The sequence below is a fragment of the Vidua chalybeata genome, chromosome 5 (genome assembly GCF_026979565.1).
Source record: "Vidua chalybeata isolate OUT-0048 chromosome 5, bVidCha1 merged haplotype, whole genome shotgun sequence".
Classification (NCBI taxonomy): domain Eukaryota; kingdom Metazoa; phylum Chordata; class Aves; order Passeriformes; family Viduidae; genus Vidua; species Vidua chalybeata.
The window spans coordinates 38,292,267-38,313,193 of NC_071534.1; the positions used below are offsets into that span (position 1 = coordinate 38,292,267).

At 41.1% G+C, this 20,927-nt stretch overlaps 1 protein-coding gene across 1 annotated transcript; it reads right to left on the reverse strand.

Annotated features, from left to right (window-relative positions):
• Positions 1-14,920: 14,920 nt before the first annotated feature.
• Positions 14,921-20,597, reverse strand: SLC35E3 (solute carrier family 35 member E3). The gene is made up of 5 exons (XM_053942661.1): positions 20,165-20,597; positions 19,966-20,076; positions 18,857-19,015; positions 17,841-17,923; positions 14,921-17,446 (listed from the first exon to the last, which is right to left on the reverse strand). Exons 1-5 carry the CDS (start codon positions 20,552-20,554, stop codon positions 17,260-17,262), a joined length of 930 nt encoding a protein of 309 aa, XP_053798636.1. The 5' UTR covers positions 20,555-20,597; the 3' UTR covers positions 14,921-17,259.
• Positions 20,598-20,927: the final 330 nt, after the last annotated feature.

Here is a 20,927-nt window from a genome sequence, read left to right on the forward strand (position 1 = left end):
TAATGCTACTTTTCCATGACAACTAACTTGTCCGAACAAGCAGTGGATAACTGCCTGGACTTGTCTGTTGGCCAAATACAGCTTCTCAGCAACCATGGCACCTTGTAAAAATTCCAGCAACGGTTTAAATCTAGATTTTTGTGTGACAATGGATTTTCAAGATGACCTTGTTATCTCTCTAGAGCATAAAGCTCAAGGTCTAGTGAGGGACAACTGAAAAGCCACCAGAAATTTGCAAAGCCTGCTCATCTGTTTTTAGTGCTGGGATTTCAAGGCAAACAGAAATCTGTTTCCAGTGGAGTCAAGAATGTCCTGCAGCAGGCAAAGTCAGATATCTGCTCTTTTCCACCCAGCACCCCAATTCCTTAGCCAGCTAATTTCATTATTAGGAGAAAACTCCATCTACACAAAAATGCAAGAAGATGGAAGTGAATGGCTACTAAACAGCTCAACTACTGATGCTCAACCTTGTCCTCATGCAGACTACCCAAAAACTATTTAATTCCAATGCAAAATGTATTTTACTGAACTGAAATCGAACCAAACAGAACTGTTTATGTAGTTCTCACCAAGATATCACATTATTGATCCTCGTCGTAAGCACAGTATCATTTTGCTATGGCTGTGTAGAAATTAAAGAGCTTTTTAAAAATTAGCAATAATTTTCTGCAGTCTAATACTTGCCAATCTCACAACTTTCTTTTTCCACTTCTCTACCAATAAGCATCTTGTGACCAATGACTTTGAGTCTGAGATTATTTAAATAATAATTTCCCTTACCGATTCATTAACTGCCAAGGATAAAAAAACTCCAACAGTTTCTGTCTAGATTTTTTATCAGTCTTCAAGGACAATCTTATCTCTTTTTCTCCAAGAGACTAATCTTGAGTTAAGGGAGATTGCAAGTAGGTAAAATTTGCTGTCTGTGCTAGCTTAGGGAAAGAGGAGGATATTTGCTGATATGCAGCGCTGCAACACTTGTTCGTCACTAATGCAGTTAGTGTTGCTATGGGATCAACATACATCATTATTTTCTTGTGCTTGTTAATTCAGGACAAGTATAATTTAAAAGTTTTACTTGAAGGATGAGCAATAAGCTTCTATAGTTATGAGAGCTGACTTCTCCATTATTTGAGGGTTGTAAAAAGAAAAGGAGATGTCACTACACCTGTCTACTTTACTTAAAATGCTACAGAAAATATCTGGAGCAGTTAAGGCCCAGCTGCCTTAACTGGAGATACTCACTTTACATTGTGGTTAACTAACATTGTATGAAACCCTTTTTAATATAAATACAGATTCTAACTGTAGACATTTCACTGTTTAATGCTTACAAGCTAAATTATTTTCTGAGATGGAGCTGGTCCACTTATAGACATATGTGCCAGAGGAAGGGCAGGCCCCTATGCTGCAGGAGTACCCAACTCAAGTGAATAGATAGACCACTAAAACACTTCAATTTTTGATTTTTGTTACTCACTGTAATTTTTTTCCCCCAACATGCCCTACTTACTCTTTCCTGGCAGCTGCCTATTCAGCATCCAGCACATACACAATGTGGTCCTTGCCAGATGCTGATCAGTGACCAGGGATTGTCAGGTCTCATCTCCGAGCCATTTGCTCCTAACCAGATAGAATAATCTCATACTGTCTGTGAACTGCTCAGAGGCAAAAAAAAAAGAAATTAATTGAGAGCAACCCTCCAGGGCTTTGCACTGTGCTGATGTATCCTTTCTGAAGCCTTAGGCTGCATCTCTATTACTGTGACATAAAGCTGGGATCCGTTGTGTGCTGCAGATTGTCAGGCACCTCAAGGTAAAAGGACAGAGAAAGAAAGATGCTGAAATGCAGCTGGAGCATGTGTTGCTTAATGTGGCTTTCTGCCAGAGCTGCCTGCTACAGCTGTGAGCCCTCGTGCCAGATAGTGGGTCAGTACAATTCTGTACAAACACAAGAGAAAGAATTTTGTTGCTTTCTTGAAACGCCTGTTGTGTAAGAAAAAGCACAGTGATAAGAAATCCTCATGCCAGTAATAACATATTTGGAAAAATTATATTTCGTAATTTTGGGAAAATTATATTTTGTAATCTAACACCTGTCCCAATGGAGAGATCCACCAGAAATTCATACCAGAAACGACACTCAGGTTCTACTAAGTGAAAAGCAGATGCAGCCTTCCTGGGAGCAAGTTTGGACAGACAGACAGGCAGGAATCAAGAGCACAGCTTGTAGCAGCAGTGGGCACCCAAAAACCACATGCAGTGCTGTTGCAGTGGTTTAACAAGGAAAAATAAACTCTCCTTGCTTTCCTGCTGTGTTTTCCTGGTGTGCAGGAGCCATGTTTGAGCTTCCCAGGGCTGCACTGCCCTTCTCAATAACCCCAGTTACTCTGCAGGCTGGGTGGCGTGGCAGGCATTCTACAGCTTCACCTGGGTGCACACCCTGGGCTGTGGTGTCTTATCACAGAATCACAGAATTTTCTGATTTGGAAGGGAACCCAAAAGGATCATCAAAATCCAGCTCCTGGCCCTGCACAGGACACCTCCGAGAATCACAACATGTGCCATGTGGGTGCTTTGGATACATGATCATCAGTTTCCTACATTTCCATAACTTTGAAAAACATAAAATTACTTCAGGTGTACTGGAAAAGAGGGTCTAATTTTTTTTTTTTTTTTCTGGCAGATGTTCATGAGTTCTTACCTCCCTCCCACAGGCACTCAGTCCAGGTGTGTCTGCTCTAGAGCACGTTAACTACAGCTGCTTCAAAACACCTTCCACCTGGAGTTGGAATAATCCCACATCATAAAACAGCAGCTCTTCTACTTTTGTTTAATTGGTGTATTTATTCCTTCATCCATCTGGGAGACATTGGTAATCTGTCTGCCCAAATCTGATTCCTATTTAGTAGCAGTGCAGTCAGCCACAAGCACAATTAAACAAAAGAATAGTGTATGGCTTCAGAAGGGAAGCCAACTGGCAAAAAGATAAACCAATTATTTTGAACTTCTGCTCAATATATAACACAGAATGAAAGGGTTGGGTGTTTTTTCCCACTCTAGTCTTCTGTTTAGTCCTCACTTTTGAAAGAAGCTCATGGAACAATTCTAAAGAACTAAAAGGGAGAAATCTCAGGAAAAGACTCCTCTTACTGTCAAATAGTTTTTGTAAAGCACATCACTGAGTGAAGAAACAGGCTTTTCTTCTTAAGCAGGGGTGAAGTATGTAACTAGGTTGTAACCAAATCCTGCTTTACTAAACTGTGAAAATTAAACAATCCAGTGATCTCTCCTTTCCTAGAAATATTTGATTGTATGTAATTAGATCAGAAAACCTCCTGTATAATCATGCTCATCTGCCTTATGTAATCAAACTAGGATGATGCCAATTCAGTTTAGAATTTTTCTTTTAATTCAGTGCTCATTTGTCATTCAAATGTGCCGTTCAGTCCAGCACAAAACAACATTTCTGTTCAAGGGAGTGGCCCAGAAGGGTGTGTGGGGTGTGCACAGGCTAATAGGACTCACGTGAAACACTGAGGTATCTTTCAGTCTGAAACTGAAATGTATTCAGGGACAACCTAGGTCCAGGAGAAGTTGAGAGCAAACACAGCATGCAATCCAAATCCAGTCTGTTTGGAATGATACGCATGGAGAGAACTACAGCTAATGATGAGGTCAGGCCTGAAGTACTATTCAGGTCAGGCTGCAGTCTAGGTTAGAGGAAGAAAAGACAAAAAATATTTTAAGTGTCCAGCTGTTACTTGAACTGTTTGTCTCTAACAACAAAACCCAGAAGGGATTTTATTACACAACCAGCTTCTTAGCTCAGATCCATTCTATGTACCTGATCATTTATCTCCCAGAACTGTCCCAGTCTTGCTGACACAGTTGCCCACATCTCCTCTGCATGCTCCATTCTTGCTTTCTAGCTGCCTGTTATACAAAGAATATATGCTTTGCTTTGGGTCACAGGATCTATAACAACCTTCCTTGCAAACCTTCTTGTGGTCCGCTCCACAGTTTAATGTTTGGGTGATGCAGTCTTACTGACTGGTGTATGATTTTACTTGACACAGGATGAACCATCCATTCCTGACAAAAGCCTCAGCCCTCTTCCTTTCCTAATACAGTCGATTTACCGATGAATTGCAAAGTCACCTTTCTGCTGTCTCTCTATGTTTGACAGCAGAGCTTCTTCAGTACTACTTTTAGCATATAGTTGTAGCACATGCAAGTAAAAAACAGTGCAAGTAACTAGACAAGTAGTTTAGAGCATTTACTAGAGGCATTAGTATCTGGTGTAGCCTGACCTGAAACCCTCAAGGCAAGTTTGAGTAGTTTCCCTCCACTAGTTCGTTGCCATGACACACATACCTCTTGAAATAAACTGATTTTTCTTGCTAAGTCATCCTTCTGAGAAACTACATTGCTTACCCAGTCTGTCTTTTTTTTTTTTTTTTTTTTTGTCCATATGCCCTCTCTTGATTCAGGTGGATCCTAATCACAAATCACCTCACCCAGGAGCTGGTTTGCAATAACTTGTTGCTAGGTGAGAGAAATTTTTTACAGTGCCCAGTTCCCTGCCTGTGAGTTAGTACCTCTTTGAACACAAACATGAAACAACGGCATGTAAGTAAGGAGCACATTCATGACACTGAAATAGAAACAGAAACAGTTGTCTCTGTGGAGCAAGGGAATAGTAACCTCAGCACAGCACTCAGCAGAGAACTGGTGTAGAACTGGGTGTCCCTGGGAGGAGTTTTGTGACCCACAGAGCTGCAGCACAGTTCCAATGTAACAGCAATGATGGTTTACCTGCTTATTCTGAGCTGGGTTTCAAGGCCCTGGAACACAACAGTCACAGAAATCAAGGGAAAATGTCATATTTTCCCCCTGGGTCAAAGAAAAAGCTCTCACACATTTTTTACATTCTCACATCTGCAATAAGAAACACTAAGGAAGTGGAACTTTGGCATCCTGCAGTTCAGGTGCCAGACACTGGTTGGGATGACTAGCACTGTCTTGAGCTTTTTTTCACATTCCCCTCTGATTTTCTCTTCTTTGCCTGTAACAGCGTTTTCTTCCCAGTACTTGCGTATTCCTCTATCCTTCCCTCCTCCATGTCATTTCTGCTTTTCAGATTTTGTTAATATTTCCACAGTGTATATATATATATATGTATATATATATATATATACACTCTATAGATATAAGAAATAGTTTCATACAAAGAGCTCACAAACTATTTTGCAATTACTCTTATGTGTCCTGATTTTTGGTAGTTATATGTGAAAATGTTTGTAGAATTGGATCAATAAAGCATATAGCAAGAGGGTTTGCTCCTTTTAAAAAGTGTTTTAATACCCATATATTTCACACTCTGCTTTTCTTCTTTCATTGTAGAATTTTAATTTTTCATAACTTCTACCTGAAAGCCAGCTGGTGGCAGTTTCCAATCTGTGGCATGCATTAGCATGAGAAGGACTGTGATGGGGACCTCTCCACTGGAGACATTTGTATAAGTAAGAGGTAGTTCTTTTCCAAGTCCATGACTTGGTTTATTTACCAGATTTTTTCTTTTTTTTTTTTCTTTTTTTTTTTTTTTTTACTAAATATGAAACAGTAAAGTTAAGGGAAATCCCCCACCTCAGCTGCCTTACCAATTGAAATCTCTTTCTAAGTACCAGTGGGCAGTACAGGACAGGATAACATCCTTTATCAGGAAGGCAGTATTTGAAGAATGGAACATGAATTTTGAAGGTTGTGTGTGCCACTAAACTTGTTTTTCTGTCATCTGCCCTGATTCCATTAGCCGGTCTGACAGTCACCACTGCAGTTTCGGAGCCTTGGGACTCAGAGCCACCGCCCCGCTGGCCTCGGCAGGAGGTTTGTTAGGGGAGTTTCGCTGGTGGCTGCGCCATCTGGTGCAGAAAAGGTTTTTTCCATCTACAGCACCCAAAAAGGTTCTTGGAATTAATGCATAAAAGTTGCACAAACCCACTGATGCCACTGGAAAAGTAGGACACAAACTAAGCTCTGCCTGCACATGATGAAGCCATGCAAAATACTATTCTGTGCTTTGTTCAGTTTGATTGAAGCATTAATATCTCGGTTATCTCTCGTCTCCACAAAAAGCAAGTGCACGGACTTTTCGGTATCCCTTCATTCAACTGGTTTCGCAATATCCATCCTAGCATCTTAGTTTAAATCACCTTTGTAGTTTAAAAATAATTTTGCAATTTCTTCTGCATTTGTTTGTGTACTTGGAGAGATATGCAGACACTGGGCTTTGACTTCTGACCTACCTTATTTATCTTAACAACATGTTGTTCACCTATGAGCCAAGGCCAAAGGGTAGGACCCCTAGAGAGAAATACACCGTGTAGTGCTACTCACAAGGGAAAAATCCCAAATCCACTGTTGTGGGACTGTAAGATATTACTGCATCATGCCTTTACTGTCTGAGGACAGGCTGCAGTTTGCTCACATAAGCAAAACAAGCCTCACACAAACATACCCTGAAATGTACTGCAGTGAGACATCTGAGAGCACAGATCTGGTTTTTATGCCAAAATACAGTTGCAAAAAGATTCTCAACTTTTCAAAAGATTTTTTCTCAATTTTCAAAAGATTTCAAAACCACTTATTTTCCCCCATATCTGTTGAAGACAGCCTGTTGGAATACAGACTATCATTTTTGGCAGGTAATTGCCAATCCTGATCTTTAACTCATTCAATGCAGAGGATATCACAATATCTAATTTCCTCTTTCTTATTGGATGGGGTATATGTAGAGCTGCAGGCCATCTTTGACTTGGGCCTGTCTTACCATCTCTCTGATCCTTAATCAGTCACGTTATCTGCTCTGCTCAAGAAATATAGCAGTTGTGGGCCTTACTTAGCTGCACAGCCACACTAAAATGGTTGTGTTTAATGGCAAGGAGTTGGTGGCATGGTACTTCAGAGACATCTGTTCCCAGCCATTTCTTCCATCCTCTTGCTGCCCCTTCTGTTATTTGTGCACCTATGTTATAAAGTGGATAAAGTGACCTAGCACACCTGAGAAATAATGCATTTTTTTTCCTGTAGATCAATTCCCTGAGGCAGTCCCAAGCAGCTACAAAGCAGCTGGCCCAGGACATCACTGGAATGACAGCAGACAGGTAGGCAGGGAAAAGGTGGGTGGGATCTGCTTCAGTTATCTTAGCAGCATTATTGAGAAGGAAGATTACATTAAGCTTGGCTGATTTCAGGGCACACCATTGCAGAGAGGTATTCCATTCTCCTTCTTGTCTCCTCACTTACTGCTGCAAACTGATAGTGAGAACGTTTTTGGAAGAAGTGTGGTGTTGGATTGCCTCAGCCTCCTTGTGTACTGCTTGGTGATGCAGCTGAGCCCATCAAATACCTCACAGAAAGAATGCCCCAAGCTCATCTAATGCCCTATTGAAACAATGGCCCTGCCAGGACCTGTGCATTCCTAGCCAAGTATTTCTTTGAATTGACTTTGGCTCCTTTGACAACAGATTTATCTGATTCAACAGCAGGATATTTACTTGCATTTGCTGCTAGTATGTCAGCTTGCTTTATCAAGAACACATAAGAAAACATAAGACACATAAGAACACATAAAGAAAACAGCAGGGACACACAGCTGGAAGCAGAGAATTGGAGATGGAAATGGGAAATAACTCCTTCTGAAGGCAGGGAGCCGTTCAGTGGTCTTTTCTTTGTCATCTAACCATACCTTGAATGTTATCTCCTGGTATCAGTCACCTGGGTTGATAAACCAGTAGAACTGTGACCATATTCACAGAAGTTTCCCTCAGGTATTACTCAGGGAGAAGCAAAGAGTAAATGTTATCACTGATAATTACTTCAGCTCCCCAAAGCCAGCTTTTCCTGTGTTGCAAAGGATTCTAAAGGTTTGCAAGATGAGTTTTGTTGATACTAGCAAAGAAGGCACTTCTGATGGTAATTTGCAGGCCGTTGTGTTTTATAACTCATTTTCTCTTAACTTCAAACTGAAAGTGTTCTTTTCTGTGGAAGCTGCTGTAAAAATACAAGAACTCACTCCCTTCTGCTGTTGTTGGGACTTGTGACAAAAGTTACTGCCTTTGCAACACAATTTATGTTGGAGGGATTGTTGGAAATGATACAACTTCTAACATTTTTAATGTAACTTTAGTCAGGGTTTTTTTCACCTTTGCCCAGGGGGAGAGGAATTGAAGATTCTCTTCAAAAGACGCTGTTCACAGGGTGGGTCTGATGAGCTCAACATCTACAGACTGGGAGTAGCCAGAAGAGGCACAGGAGACAAGGGAACATTAAGGAACATGACCCGCCCCGGTGAGGTAGGAGACACCTGGTCAGGGAAAAGATCGATAAGAGAACCGAAGAATGAGGACCAAATTAGCATCAAAGGCAAAGGGATCAATAACCAGTAGGAAACAGAATGCTAAGATTTGTGTAATTTAAGACCAGTGAACGTGAATTTCTTTGGGATTCGTCTGTGTAAATATGTGAAATGTGTGGTGAAAAACCATTTGTGATTGAATGATTTTCACTGCACAACCGACACAGGTGTAGATGAAATGATTTCTATTGCACATCCTGGCCGAAATAACATCCTGGCCAGAATAAAGTACTGCCTTGATTCTCTAACAGTGCAGATGTGTTGGAGAGTTTCTGTTTTTCCCGCAGTCTCGGTGACAGGATTGCTACCCACATCTCAGTTCTCACTCTGTCATAACTGATACCCCAAGGACTGTATCCAAGGGAGACCACGGCATGGGTACACATTCCTCTTTGCTGACACAGGCAGGAAAAGGACAATCGGCTCTGGAAAAACAGAAGCCTGAAGCAGCTGGGGAGCAGTACTGTTACACACCACTGGCAACCTCTGCACACAGAGTCCTTTTGGTTCATGCAGCCATACAATTATTTTATGCAACACTAAAACGATGATTGCACTAAAACTAAGAAAACTGTATGGTTTTATCTATGTTTTATAGATGCATACCAGCTCTCCATTTTTGCTAGATTCTGGTTCCAGTTTCCAATGCAAGCAGTCCCTCTTTAGGGCCCAGTGTCTCTGGCTTCTACTACAATCCAATCCTGGAAAGCCAGGATTGGAAAAGCCTTTACGTAATTTTTTCTTCATCTCAGTCATTCCTAGCACCCCAAATTTAAATCTTATTAGACAATAAGGGCATCACATATTAAAATAATTCCCTCAGACATCTTTGCATACACTGATTTACATTCATTTTTAAAAAAAAGCTCCAAAGATGAGGGGACTCGTTTATTGTACATTTACACTCAATGAAAACACTGAGAATACTTAACTTGAAGGCATTTAAATCCTGGCTTGCTTAGGGACAAGTAACTGATTAGAAAATTAACCAGCCTTTATAAATAATATCCCAGTGATTTATGATTTATGTAACACCCAGTGAATTACTCTATAGGTTATCAAAGAAGCAGAAACAGATGATGTAGCACAGACTGGTTCAGCTAAATAAAGCACACTGAAAAATAGGATCAACATCCAATTTACATTCCTAAGATCTTCACTTTATACGGGGTACACGGGGAATAGAGAACTGCCAGTCCACAGGAGGCTGCAGAGGCTGGAAGCAAGCCACTGAGGCTCAGAGCCAGTCTCCCAAAGACTTCAAGATAACTTAAAGACTCATAAATATGTTGAGTGCTTAAGAACCTCTTTGAGGGCTTCCGTCTGAGAGGCTGGTAGCTGTACATGAAAAGAGTGTTTCCTCACCATTTCGTTTATGTGTGACACTTCCTCCTTCAAAACCTGTCTTCTGAGTCCGGGCGTGCGGACGTTACATCCGGACTAGGGAAAGAGGCGCCTCCCGCCCCGCCCTGCCCCGCTTCCCTCGATCCTGTTTCTAACCGTGTGGTGTCACCCTTCCCCCTTTTCCCAGCACGGAAACTTGCCTGCCCGCACAGGAAGGCTCTACAGCCAGTCGTGGCTATTCTGCCTAGCAGAGGGCCATATAATCTTCCCAATTCACACATCAGACACATCACTGCTGCTGCCATCTCATAATGTGTGCTAGGAGCATATCTTCAACTACATCTGCTAATTTCTCAAAGTTTCTGAATTTACATTTGTCTTCAGCATCCAAGATTTTGAACGACATCCAAATACTGATGGTCTGGTTCTGTAAACTTGCATCTATTTCTATGAAACCAACTTGGTGCAGGTGCTCAGCAGTCCCAGCTCAGTGCCAACCTCCCACGTGTCCACTCACACTGCTGTCAGCTGGAACTCTTTGAAACTGTAGGTTTAGAGGTATAGAATGAAGGTTTACATGTCCATCCCAATAGAGACAAAGTTATTAGTGAACTGGAAAATGCTTTGTGGAAAAGTTTTGCTTAGACTTTCTTTGAGAAAAAAAAATCTTACCATACCTCTGGGGAATGATACTAGCTGAAAAAGATTGGTACATTGTTAATCCCGATCAGAAGGACCACCTTAACAGTTAGAAAACCAAGACTGTGTGTTTTCAGAAATGTATCATAATTTCCTGGAGGGTGTATGATCACAACTGTCAGTTTCTTCTCTCAATTGGATTAACAAAGAGGAAACCAGTTTCTGACTAATCACCACAAGAGATGTACTTAACAAGTAAACCACTTTGGATGCCAGACCTTAATATTGCTTTGGACTCTCTGGAGAGAAGCATGTATTTCACAACAATTGATGCTGTATAATAGGAGCTGGAGAGGCTTTTTCCATTCAGCTCAAAGACAGAAGCTTGATTAAGAAGATCTTAATTCAAGTTTTTTATACACAACTTTGGTGTATTGTAAAACAAAACCCATTCGGTCACTGTAGTTAGAAAATAAAATGCACAAATGGTTTCTTTTCCCCAGAGAGTAAGGAGGTTTAAAAACATTGTGGGCAGAGTAAAGAAACAGAACAAGGTTCTTGGTTGAGTAGGATACCAAATTTAGTTGGAGAAAAAAAAAAAAAAAAAGTCAAACTTGTCAATTACGCAGCTTCCTTCCTGGAAGTGCTGAACAAATGCCATTCTCTACCAAGTTCTCTTGAAAGGGAAGAAGTTCACACTGACAAATCTGGCCCTCTTGTGGAGTTAAGCATTTAGATGCTTAACTCCACAATTAGCTACCGAATTGTAGAGTTAAGCATCTAATCTTAGACCTCATATTTAAAAACCTGCCTAGATGTGTATGTGCTGTTTACTCTTCTCAGTTGTTTCTTAATCCATTGTCTCACTTTTTTTTTCCTTTAATCACAACCACCTCTGTTCTATGGTCTCAGTATCCATGATTATTCCATGTGCTTCAGAACACAGCTCCTTTAAATGAGTTTGCTTCTCAGTCTCTGCTTAGTAAGAAAGTAAAACACAACAGTTTTTTGTGCCAAGGTCATTAAAAATTACATTCTTAAGCTCTGCTTCAACCAGAGATCTCCTCCCTGCACTTCCTGAATGAGACACAGACATCTATGGTTCTAAAAATAATCCTGCTCTTTTCTGCAGACACACTGCTTAGCCTGCATGTGCATCCTGCATGTGCGTGTTACCCACACAGCCATGCTGGACTTCTTGGAGCTCCTTGAATATAACCACATGCCTTCAATTGAATGGCTTGTATTCATGTTTCAGTGAAGCCATAAATCAGAAATCATCTTTGCAATGCCAATCCTCCAAGCAGACTTTGGATTGTTCCCCCTACTTGCTTCTAAATATGTAATTTACTTTAATTACATTATGTTTCATCTTCCCCTGTCTGTTCCTGCCTATCCATTATAAAGGCAGCACATTGTGCCCGTTTGATACTGCGCAAGTGCAGCTGGGAAGGCACGTGCAACTCCTGAGCTGACTAATTACCTTTTAATTCAGGTTAACCTGACTCCTCCTGTATTTTAGGCAAATAAGCTTTTCTGGACTAGAAGGCGGACAAGGGCCCCTATGTAAAAAATCAGCAACAGTGAGGGAGGTCAATGTATTTATGTGAGCAATGATACAATTTCTGTCTCAATTCCAGAATTCTATAAACTGTATCATAACTATACAGAAAGGACAGACTGGAACAGTAAAGGGAGCTTACTTATGCATCTCCTAAAGGGAAATGACAAAGATTAAAACTCAAAAATATTAGAAACTGCGTGGCAACTAAAATAATGAAAAGGGATCATATTTCCCCCTTCTTTAGTCCTTTTACTGTAGACTGTAACTGTAACCCCTTGGGCTGGATTCCCTACTGCTGACTGGACACTGCAGCTATACAAGGCAATGGAGTATGTTCTACTCCCCATGGTCACAGGATCATAGAGCAGAATTGTTAGGTGCATTAGACCTTTCAGGTCGTTTTACACACAGAAGGAAGACAGGAGAATGATCCGTGTCAGTTGATTTAAGCAGAAACAGCAACTTCAGTGAGACAAGCGCTACAGGGAGAGGTGATATGTTTTCATTGGACCAGCTGATACAGCTGAAAAAAAGCAGAGCAGCTTTCACGAACACAAACCCTCCTTCACCAAGCCCAGGATCATTGGAGCAGGGGAGAAGCAACAATAGCTCCCTTCTCTCGAGGAAGGTTAATCACTGCTGTGGAACAAGCTTGGCAAAGATCTCATACTGTCTGAATCCACCTTTTTTTAAATTCAATATTATATTTTTTATTTCATTTTTTTTCAATTTTATATTATTAAATTTATTTATTAATTTTATATTATTAAAAATGACTAAATTTGACTACTTCAGCACAGTAAGAATGCAAACAATTTAGCTCTTCAATTCTCTGCAATACCTGCTTGGAGATGAACCCACACCTCTCCCTTCTGCATAGCACAGGCCTGTGTGGCAAGATGTCTCTATGTCTTACAGTAGGATTTCTCATCACCCAAGATTATATCAGCTTCTGCTGATAGCTTTTCCTTTTGTGTTCTTAGCCCTCTGCAGCTGACATCCCAATGATCTTTGCAACAACTGAGCTGTCAAATGGAAGGCCGACACTGTGATCAGAGGGAGAGCAGCTGCAGGAAGAAAGTGAATTTGTATGAAGCAGAAAAGCTTCTTTTCAGCTGCTTGATTGTAACAGTAGAAAAACAGAAAGCTGCATCTTCAAAGTTAGAAGAGTGAAATTCTTTTGCAAAACATAACGTATTTTCACGATATATACACAATAGCCTTTCATTTATTAAAATTTTCCTTTTTGTTTTCTCGTTAAACAGGGAATTCAGGTTTTGAAAACCTCTAAAATAAAATTTTAGGAGGAAAAAAACCCATAACACAAAAAGCCACCTGCAAGTCTTTAATCCAAACTCTGTTTCTTTCATAATCTAGGTAAGACATAACTATTTAACTGGAAGCAAAACTGACATCTTGTAAGAAAAATCTTAGTATTGGAGGTGATAGGAGGGACTAAGTCCTGCTCTCCGAACTACCTTAGCCTGCAAGCCCATTGTTAAAAGCAGGAACATAAAAAGCAGAAGTTGAAAAGCTCTCACCAATCAGTGAGCCCTTTTCCTTTCCCACGCACATTGGAGAATTTCAGGCCAGATGTTCCTTAGTCACTTCTAAACACGTGAACAGTGTGCCAGTGTCCAGTATTGCTCAAGGGCAGACCTCTCCTCAGCAGCCCAACTGTACCAATATATACGGCCAGCTATCAAATCCAACATTCTTGATAGATTTTGCAGATTTGTCAGACTAGATATGGGTTAGACATTAGCTCAACTCCAAAATATTAAAAATCACTCATTTGAAAGTCTCATATATAATATTATAAAAATTAGATTTTACCTTAATATTTAACAAGCATTGACTACCACTAATATTTTTTAAATGTTTAATAAAAAATTATGGGTAGCCTAAAAAAGTTTTAATGTTGCTTTAGTCCTAGGCCATTGCTGGGCACTCATTTTATGAAATGAGACAGAGAGTAGACAGTCCTGCTGAAGTGCAGTTCTGTCCTGAATGTTGTAGACTTCCTGCAAGACAAACCTCCTTTTCATACATGTAACAGCAGCAAACCATGCTCCTTCAACCTCAAGCCTGCGAGAGTAGCTGTTCACCCATCTACAGGAAAACTCCTCTGGCACTCTGCCCCAGAGCCTGAGAGAACTTAGCAAGCTGTACAAAATCCAATGCAAAAGCTGTCAAACGAGCCAAGTTACCAAAGTTAAAGGCAATACAAAGCTTTACACTGAGTATCTCTTAAATGAAGACATACTTCCTATTGCTTTGGGGAAAATGGGAAAACCTTGTGGATGTTGTTCTAAAGTGTTTTTGGGGACAAGACTAGATAACTTACCACCAGTCACTCACATTTTAACCAGAATCCTCTGCTCTCATTTTTAAGTATCACCTTGGTATCTTCAGCTCCATTTGAACTACATCAATGGTAGCTTTTTAAAGTAAAGAATGCTAGTATGGCAGCAAAGCACTGCATGGCAGGAAAGGACCAAAGCCCATCCTGTTACCACAGTTTAGTTATATAAAGTATGAATATAAAGTAAAATGGAAAGCAGAAAGCAAACATTAGGGCATGTATGGTACAGCTTCAATTGCAACAGCTCACATAGGGTGATGACTACACATTGCTGAAGATGGCAAGTCTCTGATTTCTCTTTCAGGAAAGCCAAAATTGATTGAAATACACATAGTTAGCAGGAAAACACATTCAAGTGATGTAGTGAAAACTAGAGTAAGCAAGTAAGTATCAGTAATTTTTGTAAGATTCCAGTTTTACCTCAGGATTTAAAGTTTCCCTCCTTTGTGCCATGAGTCCAAAAAGTTGAAACTCCCTGTTGTATTCATACGGACAGAAAGCTATGTGGTACCATTTTGTCTTGTACACACCTAAACCCCCGAAGTTATGGAATTCAGGTAGAAGATGAAAAAAGACAAGAACAACTCCTCTCTTCTGCAATAAGCAAGTATCAGAAACGATTAAAAATTTATTCCCACCCTACACATGGTATCCAAAGAAACAATACATACAAAGATCTATTTATCCCACAGTTACACAAGCATCCTGGATTTAATATTTTGAAACAAATGACAAAGTTCAAGATACTTTATTGATTAGATACAACAAGTTAATCTCAAAAGAGAGTTCTTGAATGCATGAAAAAAAAAAATCACATCACTTAAGTGACTCCCACACACACACCTTCCAGCACCAGATTATATTTATAATGTACTTTTTAAATGCTGCTGTTAACTTGCTCTTGCAGATCTGCTCCTCTCCTTAGGGAGTCTTTTGTATTTCCAGGCATGGTTGTTTAGTTCATTCTACCACTTCATATATATATTTACATCCATCTCATCTCAAATATTTTTGTCATACAGGCATATAATTCAGTTGTTTTCTAGCTGTTTATTTGCAGTCTATCTACATCTCAAAAGAACTTGTGCACAGCACAAATTAATACAAATGGCTTTCTTGGTGTATATACTGAAGGATATGCATCCAGAGCTTGATCATCTGAACACATCTTTCAGTAGTCCAGGCTGTATTTTTAAACTAATTATACAGATCTACAAAACTGTATTAAAAAAAATTATTCTTGGATCAGTACAATGTCCAAGAAACAGTTGGTAAAGACGTAACAATTTTCAGGTGTTTGTAACTCTGAAAGGATATAGAGTGTTACTGTATAAACTCAGGTTACAGAGAAGAATAACTTTCTCTTAAATCAAGAACTCTGTAACAGAATAAATAAACAAGCTTGAGAAAAGTTACATTGTTTCCAACACAAAGACTTCTTACCTCTGTTGTAAAAAACTTAGAGGAACTAAATATTATTTCTGTCAGTCGCTGTACAACTTAAATACTTGGTTTTGTCCACACAATTCCCCTCTTTAAATCTGATAGAGGTAGATGAAGACAAAACAAACCCCAACATGTAAGGATTAAGATACTGCAATTAAATTCTAACCCTGCAAATCTAGTGAACATATGTTCTCACCAGATTTATGGAAAGCAGTTATTTTTTCTTTCCTTTTTTTAACTAGAACAGCACTGAACTTCTTCCATCCACGTTGTCAAAATAAGTGCCTTATACTGTCATAAAATTATTTTCAAAGCATATTTTACTTAGAGCAGCAGGTCCCACCTTGCACTCTTTAGTCATTCAGATACATTTCCCAGGACTGTTAGAAGAAATGCTGCCTCACACCCAGCATTGTCCAGACAGCCCCTGGGCCTCTTCCCCAAATGACAACAACAGATGACAAATTATGACAAACCTGCGAATCCCACCCAAGGTACCTCTTGGGAAAAGGCATGGGAGCAAGGGAGGTGGTGCTGAAGGCAAGAGAGAGAACTGGGCAACCTTCACACCCGTTAAAGACGGTGACCTTTCCAAAGTGTTCTCAAAATTTTTTTAGCATGGGTGTCTGTCTGCAAGGGCTGCAAACATTTGGTTACTACTACAAAACGAGAGATTTTATTAGGCTCACAGGTATTTACAAGATCTTGTGTAAAGTCTTGGTTTTGGCACAGAGAAAATTATAAAGTAACAACATTTTTCAAAACATCAATTACTTCATTAATGTCCTGACAAATTAGAAGAAAAAATTAAGATGAACTTTTTAGATCCGATTTACTACTTTCCCACTGCTTGGCCTGTGGCTTCAAGTTTTCTGCTTTTCTCTTCACCTGTAATTTTATCTACTTTCTTCATCTAAAAATCTATCCCTGTGTTGAAGCCATACATAAGAAAGTATATACAAGAAAACAGGAATGAGTCTGGCAGCCTTTTTGAAAAAAATGACTGGACAAAGTATGCTTGTATCCCTCTTCACTGTTCATCGGACAAAAATGAGGAAGCATCAATACATACGAGAACATCTGCATAAAAGTGCCTCCAAATTTCTTCACAACGGCAATACTGGCTTGATCACAGAGACAGGATTCTTTTTCTTTCTCTTGCTCTATACTATAACTGTAGCTATCATGATCTCATTTGGTATGCAAAAAATATAATTACTTCAGTACAATTTCCACAGCAATTTGAAGTGTGCCTTTTTCTCTTTTAAGTTAGTGTTTTAATTTAATGAAAATGATAGGACAGACTGAGATGGCAAAACCCCAGCATTTTACATCCTTCTGTTTGGTTTAGTTACAGAATAACAATCTTGGCAGTTAAACTAAAACCATAGATCTAAGCGGATGAGGCAATTTTTTGCATTCTAAAATCAATGCATATTTAAATACTTGGTTTCCTTCACAATAGTGTTCAGAAACTCTTGCTCTATGGACGCTGGACCAATTTACTCTTATTGCTTTCCTGCTCACTAAGCTTGAAGTGGGTGTAGGCTAAAATGCCGAACAGCGTACACAGAATTCCAAGGCCTTGGTTAACAGACAATGGATCCTTAAATAAGAGGCACCCTCCCAGGAGGGTGATGCAGAACTTGAAATGTCCAAACATGTTATACCTAGACATCTGTTAAGGATAATAGCCAATAGCAGTATTATTTTTTGTAAAAAGAAACACTTGGAATTTTCATTAGTTCCACCCAAAGCATGCAATGGTACACTGTGTTGACTCAACTCATAGTTTTCCCAATCTCTGCGGCTGTATTTACCTCCACCTAAAGCCTTTCACCCTTTTCATTGCAGTCTAATGGACATGCCAACACTTCCTCAAGGCAGCCAAAGCATGAGTTAATATTCCTTGCAGGTATGAAGGTCAGTGAATGAACAGCTATTACCTATACAAATCCCAAACCAGGAAGGTTATCAAACAATTTTCCCACCTAAATTAGCCCAAATGAATTCCAACATAATTCATCTGGAAACGGGAGAAACGAGCAGCATTACAAAGGATACGTGACAGGTGACGTATTTCCAATGATCCAGTAAATGGACAAGTTTACCATAAAGGCTATTATTCCAGACAGCAGTACCATTATCTGTGGATTAATGGACACAGTCAGTAATCTGACTTGCTTTTGGCAATTTGTAGATACATTCCAGGTTATTTGTTTAGTTTCATTTACTTTCAAATGCAAAATATCAGGCAATAAAAACATATGGAGAACAAAAATAGAAACAGTTTCAAATCAGTACAGACACTGGTGATAGGCAGCTCAGTGACATGTATATTTATGACATCCATAAATATACATTGACAGAGCCACAGGCCTTTTCTCCTTTACTCTTGGTGAACATTTAAGAGTGATTTGGAAAATCTGGATACTCATTCACATAGAGGTCGTATTCTTTAACTTTGAGATAAAGTCTTATTTATGGTCACAACAAAAACTATTTTAGCAAAATATCTGATTTTACTACTGTGAATACTTGCTATCCCATTCATAAAATACAATGCTACAGGAAATGACCCATCACTGAGGGGCACAATTAGCAGTAGTAAGAATATGTCACTGGCTCTTTTTTGGACAGAAGGCTACTGAGAGAAACTATAGTCTCCTTGGTAAAAATAAACTACTAATTCTAGAGAACAACTAATGTTGGCATCCTTCCACAGAAGAGAAGTTGAGAGTGTCCTTCTCTGAGTGGACAGTCAGAGCTAGAAATAGAGCACTTCATACACTAGGGGAAGCTTCTGGATTTTGATAGATTTTCCTGTTGTTCAGATGCCCTCTAAACAGAAACAAAAATAAGGAGATAAATCAATTGACAGACTCGCTCCTCTCAGAGCAAGTGACTCAGAGGAAGGGACAGACTCAACAAGGGGCTTTTTGTCCTGCACACGTCCCTCTCATCTCACCATAGACAAGACCTGTACAAAAATCTGTTCCACAAAGAAACAGATCTTATTATCAAATTTAACTACATCAGTGACAATTATTTAAATAAAATAAAGTCAACAAAAGCCTTACCACAGCAGAAAGCGTCCAGGGCCCAAATATTCCCCCTTCTCCAAAGACTGGCTCGAAGAAGGGTATGATGAACAACAACATAGCTGAGGACATCGGTGCCTGATAGTACAACAACTGCATAGAGTTTACCTGCAACTCGTGCTGCTTAGCACCTACCCACTAAAACCAAAAGAGAAAGCTGTTAAACATGAGGAAAAGAACCCCATAAACTGAAAAACCTGAGCAAAAGCAAACTGGCTACTAACACAGAGGGAGTCTCACGTGGACAATACTAAACAGGCTGTTGAGCCTCACCACTGCCTCAGTGGAGGCCCCATGAGTTTGTCTCTTTCAAGTGAAAAAGCCATGAGAGGAGAAAATTGTATGCAAGGGCATACTCACTACGGGTCAAAGAGCCTCACTTTTCTCTTCTTGAGGCACAGTACACCTCCTACAAAGAAATTAATGTTTAAATCTATCACATCTACATGATGTGGAGTTTCTCCCTGATTAGGAGTTTCTAATCAAGGAGGCTCTTCCAGTCATGGTCAATAGCAAATCGGGTGAGCTGTTAGTACAATCTTACAGCAGAAAGGGCTGAGGCAGTCCTTGGACATACCAATTTTTAAAATCATAATTATCCAGAAAGGTTGTATTGTGGGTTTATGCATTAATCCATCCTCTACAAAACCACATTAGAATGTATATGGTCGAAACTGAAGAAGGATACTGATAAAATGTAAATAGCTCAAGGATAAACCATGGGATTGAAGGACTGGAAAACATCCTTTCTAGGGAAAAAGCTCAAACGCAAGGCACATGCTTCAGCAAGAACATTTGTTCCCTCTAGAAAAAAAGAGGAGTTTTACAGCTAAAGCAATCTTAGCCCCTTGAAAATAACGCTCATGATAAAGATGACACCCCAATGTTTAGCAGCAAGGACGATCAATTCCTTAATTTGTCAGAGGTTATGGTGGATTATCATAATTTGGTGGAGGTTTTCAAAAAGAAATAACGGAGCACAGAAGATTTCCTGCGGGGCTGGGCGCTACTTAAAGGCGATCAAAGCAAGGGGCAGCATCTGGGAGCCCAACCACCGCAACGCTCCCGCGCCCCGCGCCGTTACCCACCACTTGGTACAGGGAGGTCACCAGGACGCCCAGGGTGGCGAACGCCATCCCCAGAACGCTGAACTTCACGTCGTAGTAGGAGTTGAGGAAAACACCCAGCGTGATGGGGACCTGTGGAGGGGGACACGGCGGTTTTAGGCAGGGTCGTTGCCCTCAGCGTTGCCCCTCCCCGCTCCCCTCGGCCCCGCCGCCTCCTCACCAGGGTCAGCTTGATCCGCAGAGGGAACGTCTTGCCGTAAGCCACGCTCTGGATAACCACGATGACCGGCGTGGTCATGGCCTTGGCCAGCTGGTAGGTACCGATGGTGTTGCTCTGCAGGGAGAGGTTGGTGAAGACGACGAAGCCGCAGAAGCTGAGGGCCAGCGGCAGCACCTGCGCGGGCTGGAGGCTCTTGGGGGAGAAGGCGCCGAGCGCCTGGCACAGGTAGAGGCCGAGCCAGGTGATGGCGAAGTGCACCAGGGTGAGGCTGAGGTTGGGGAAGCCCAGCCGCACGTACAGCCACTTGTTCAGGAAGACGATGCAGATGGAGGCGGCCAGATTGACCAGCAGCCCCGCCGCCAGCCGGCCCTGCGCCGGCAGCCAGCCCATGGCTGAGGCAGCCCGGCGGCCGCCCGCGCACCGGCCGGGCCCGCCGCCGCCTCCCCGCCCCGCCGGGACACGTGGGCTCGCGCCTTCCGGTGGCCCCGCCCGCCCCGAACGGCCCCGCCCGGGAGGCAGGGAGGCCGGAGGGACGGCCCTCCGTGTGGCGTGTGCGTCTGTGTGCGCCCCCACCTCCTGCCCAACAGCCCCGACGCGAGGAAACGCGCCTCGGCTCCAAGCCACAAGTACCTCTCCACAACAGGACTGCGCATTTCCACAAACACGACGTTGTTCTTTGCCAGGTGTCAAGAGATTCGGTGAAGGAGCTAAAGTCCTTGCCTAACTGCCCTACGTGTCCTCTGCACTCCGTCTTGTTAAGGGA

Coding starts and splice junctions, on each gene's coding strand:
- SLC35E3 (XM_053942661.1), bottom strand. CDS start 20,554: ATGGGCTGGCTGCCGGCGCAGGGCCGGCTGGCGGCGGGGCTGCTGGTC. Junction 17,924..18,856: donor CCTGGACGCTTTCTGCTGTG/GTAAGGCTTTTG, acceptor ATTAATCCACAG/ATAATGGTACTGCTGTCTGG. Junction 17,447..17,840: donor GGAAATACGTCACCTGTCAC/GTATCCTTTGTA, acceptor ACAGATGTCTAG/GTATAACATGTTTGGACATT.